The 3,888-nt window shown below is 45.4% G+C and overlaps 1 protein-coding gene across 1 annotated transcript; it reads left to right on the top strand.

The window, feature by feature from the left end:
• The first annotated feature begins 885 nt into the window (after positions 1 to 885).
• Positions 886 to 2,616, top strand: LOC310764958 (uncharacterized protein). The gene is made up of 2 exons (XM_083619344.1): positions 886 to 1,280; positions 1,523 to 2,616. Exon 2 carries the CDS (start codon positions 1,845 to 1,847, stop codon positions 2,583 to 2,585), a length of 741 nt encoding a protein of 246 aa, XP_083475470.1. The 5' UTR covers positions 886 to 1,280; positions 1,523 to 1,844; the 3' UTR covers positions 2,586 to 2,616.
• Positions 2,617 to 3,888: the final 1,272 nt, after the last annotated feature.

Below are 3,888 nucleotides of genomic sequence, written 5' to 3' on the forward strand. Positions count from 1 at the left end.
TGTAGGAAAATATCTGGAAATGTAATTAATCAGGAATGAAGTGATGAGCTGCCAAGACTCACAACAATAATCTTGGGGGTACTCAATAATTTAAGGAACCGGGTGGAATAGTTTGGCATCCATCTACCAGCCAACAGCCTTGACATGGTAGATGGGCTAAGGACTACAGGATAAGCTTTTTCAAAACAGCCTTTCAACAAAGCTGAAAAGATCCTCCACATCACAAACACACCCTTTTAGGACAGTGAATGACAATGTTCAGGCTCACCCAGTTGGAGAGGAAGAAGACGATCCCGATAAATGCACTGATGAGACCAGTTGGTCAAATAGAGTACTGCTAATCATTACCCTGGGACGCGGGTGGCGCTGTGGTTTAAACCACAGAGCCTAGGACTTGCCGATCAGAAGGTCGGCGGTTCGAATCCCCACGACGGGGTGAGCTCCCCGTTGTTTGGTCCCTGCTCCTGCCAACCTAGCAGTTTGAAAGCACGTCAAAGTGCAAGTAGATAAATAGGTACTGCTCCGGCGGGAAGGTAAACGGCGTTTCCGTGCGCTGCTTTGGTTCACCAGAAGCGGCTTAGTCATGCTGGCCACATGACCCGGAAGCTGTATGCCAGCTCCCTCGGCCAATAAAGCGAGATGAGCGCCGCAACCCCAGAGTCGGTCACGACTGGACCTAATGGTCAGAAGTCCCTTTACCTTTACCTTTACTCATTACCCTGGCTTGCGTGTATATTTTTGGAACCCACCTATTTGTGTGATTGTAAGTTGTTTTAAACTCTTTTCAATATTGTGTTTTAATGTAACCCGCCATTGGACCTTAGGGTGAAGGCCAGGTAATAAGTAGTAGTAGTAGTAGTAGTAGTAGTAACAATGGTCAACAACAAATTTGTTGTCTGCGTTTTTTCAGTTGATTTAGGACGAATCTGATGTGCTGAATCCAAAAATCACATTGGTTTTGCTCAATCAGGTCAAGTTTTTGAGCTATGGCCACATGTCGTTTTTTTACGTTTTTGTTCACATGTACGCTTGTGTGGAGCATTTTAGAAGAAGGTGGTGGGGGTAAAATGCCATGTCGAATAATTGTTTTGATTGGAAATGATTATTTTAATGACAAGTAGTATTCAGGTCCGATAGTTCTGGGTGATTATGTCGAAAAGGGATCAGTTTGAAGTCATAAAACCTCAAAATCTTCCATAAATTGGTGTGGCAAAGCATAAAGTTGGGGGATCAAAACTAAGTTAATGGGGCAGCCGCCCCACGAAGTATCCTGATCTTCAGTCAGCATGTCGTCCTGTAGCTCATTGTGATGAAATTTCCAGTGAAATTCCAGAACTTCCTGACATTAGTGACGAAGGCCAGTGTTGAAGGACATGAAGAAGAAGTCATTATTGAAGATGATGCTCCACATCCATTTTCCCAAAAGGAGTTGAATGATCTAGTTCGCGACCTCAGCTTGTCAAAGGACTCTGCCGAACTGTTTGCATCCAGATTGAAGGGAAAAAAACCTCCTCTCTGACAGTGCTCGCATCAGCTTCTTCCGCAACAGGCATCAAGAGTACCTCTGTTTTTTCTCGGAAGAGAAGGACTTGGTGTACTGTGCAGATATTGCCCAGCTTCTGCTCAAGCTTGGAGTGCCACAGTACGAACCCAAAGATTGGAGACTGTTCATTGACAGCAGTAAGTGATCACTGAAATGTGTTCTGCTACACAACGGCAACCAGTTTGCCTCTATACCCCTGGCTCACTCGAGTACACTGAAGGAGAACTATGAAGCGGTGAAGTATGTGCTGGAGAAAATTGGTTATGATCAGCATAAGTGGTTTATTTGTGTTGACCTGAAGATGGTGAACTTTTTGTTGGGACAACAGTCTGGCTTCACCAAGTACCCATGTTTTCTGTGCATGTGGGATAGTAGGGACCGTGCTCAGCATTACACAAAGAAGGACTGGCCTGTGCAGGAGGAATTGGTGCCTTGCAAAGAAAGGAATGTCATCAACGACCCTCTGGTGGACAGAGACAGAATACTCTTCCCACTGCTGCACATCAAGCTCGGCTTAATCAAGCAGTTCACCAAGGCTCTGGACAAGGATGGTGACTGCTTCACTTACTTGTGCCAGGCTTTTCCAGGATTGACCATGGAGAAGTTGAAAGCTGGCATCTTTGATGGTCCTCAGATCCATCAGCTCATCGGAGATCCAGAGTTCAGAAACTCAATGAACGAAGTGGAACTGGAAGCGTGGAAGGCATTTGTTCTGGTAGTGAAGAACTTTCTGGGCAACAATAAGGCCAGAAACTATGCAGAACTTGTCAACAACATGCTGACTGCTTTCAGAAACCTGGGCTGCAACATGAGCGTCAAGATGCACTACCTATTTTCACATATGGACCCGTTTCCTGAGAACCTGGGTTCAATGAGTGACGAGCAGGGGGAGAGATTCCATCAGGACATGAAAGAGATGGAGACCAGGTATCAGGGTCGCTGGGACGCAGTCATGATGGCTGACTACTGTTGGACTCTGAAGAGAGACCTCCCTGCCGCTGAGCATTCCAGGAGTTCCAAGAAACAGAAGTTCAATCCCTGAAGTATGAAAAATGGTGAAGCAACATGCAATTTACGTGTACTTACCTTTATCAATGCCCACAATTCAGTTTACAGTAAACCTGACCTGATGGAGAGAAACGGATGCCATTTCCTGATTCAGCAGTGCACAAATACCCTAAATCAGTTGTAGAAATCTAGACAACATTCAAAAAGTAAAAAATTGTTGCCCAGTGTAATGAGTGGACATTATGTACTTCCTTTACAAGCAAATCAGGATGGATTCCCAATCAGCAGGTCATCTTGGGGAACGCTGAGCTCTTTTGAACATTTTTTGTTTGCATAATGAAATTTTTTCCACCTAGTTTTAAAAATACATTTTAACATAAGAAAACTGCAAAAATTCACCTCCACTTCAATGGCAACATTCTCTTTTAATAGTATCTGGGGTATATGTGTGGTGGTGGGGTGTTTCTACCACACACACACAAACTAGACTCATGTAATTTTCCTCCGCAATCCACCTTAACCCGCCTTAAGGCTGCTCAGCTAGTACAGAGATGTCCTCTCCACTCTACTAAATCTGTCCTCTCCTTTAATTGCAAATTTCATGCTTTTACAAGTTAAACCCGGAGAGCTCAGGGCCTCTGATAGATGCACAAGAAGCCTGCAGCTGGATTACAATGTGGTTAATCTTCCTAAGCCCCCAAGAAACTGTGAAGCCCTTCATCTGATTGTGCAGTTATTTCCTGAGACAGGTTTCTGGTCCAAAGCAAATGAGAGAGACTGATGGAAGGCTCCCCAGCCATCAGACGCACACAATCCAGTTATGCACACTTATTTCTTGCTGTTCCCGGGGCCAATAACTATTGCCTCTTCCCCGCCCTGCCCCAACCACAGATCAAACAAATGCAAGGACAATCATCATTGTCCTCCTTCTCATTTGATATATGCGTCTTCCAAGGAAGAGATTGGGAAGCAACTCACAGCAATGCAGTTTGCAAACCCCTTCATATTCAACTGCGTATACCACAACTCAGCGGCAGAACACATGATTTGCATGTAGGTTCAATCCCTCTTGTCTCCAGGTAGGGCTATGAAAGGTGCTATACCAGCTGCACTGGCTCCCGGTGGAGTACAGGATCAGGTTTAAGGTGCTGGTTTTAACCTTTAAAGCCCTATACGGCCTAGGACCCTCGTACCTATGGGACCGCCTCTCCTGGTATGCCCCACAGAGGAACTTACGATCTTCAAACAAAAACATCTTGGAGGTCCCAGGCCACAGAGAGGTTAGGCTGGCCTCAACCAGGGCCAGGGCTTTTTCGGCTGTGGCTCTGATCTGGTGG

The sequence above is a fragment of the Podarcis filfolensis genome (genome assembly GCF_964270895.1).
Source record: "Podarcis filfolensis genome assembly, chromosome: 6".
In the NCBI taxonomy this organism is placed as follows: domain Eukaryota; kingdom Metazoa; phylum Chordata; class Lepidosauria; order Squamata; family Lacertidae; genus Podarcis; species Podarcis filfolensis.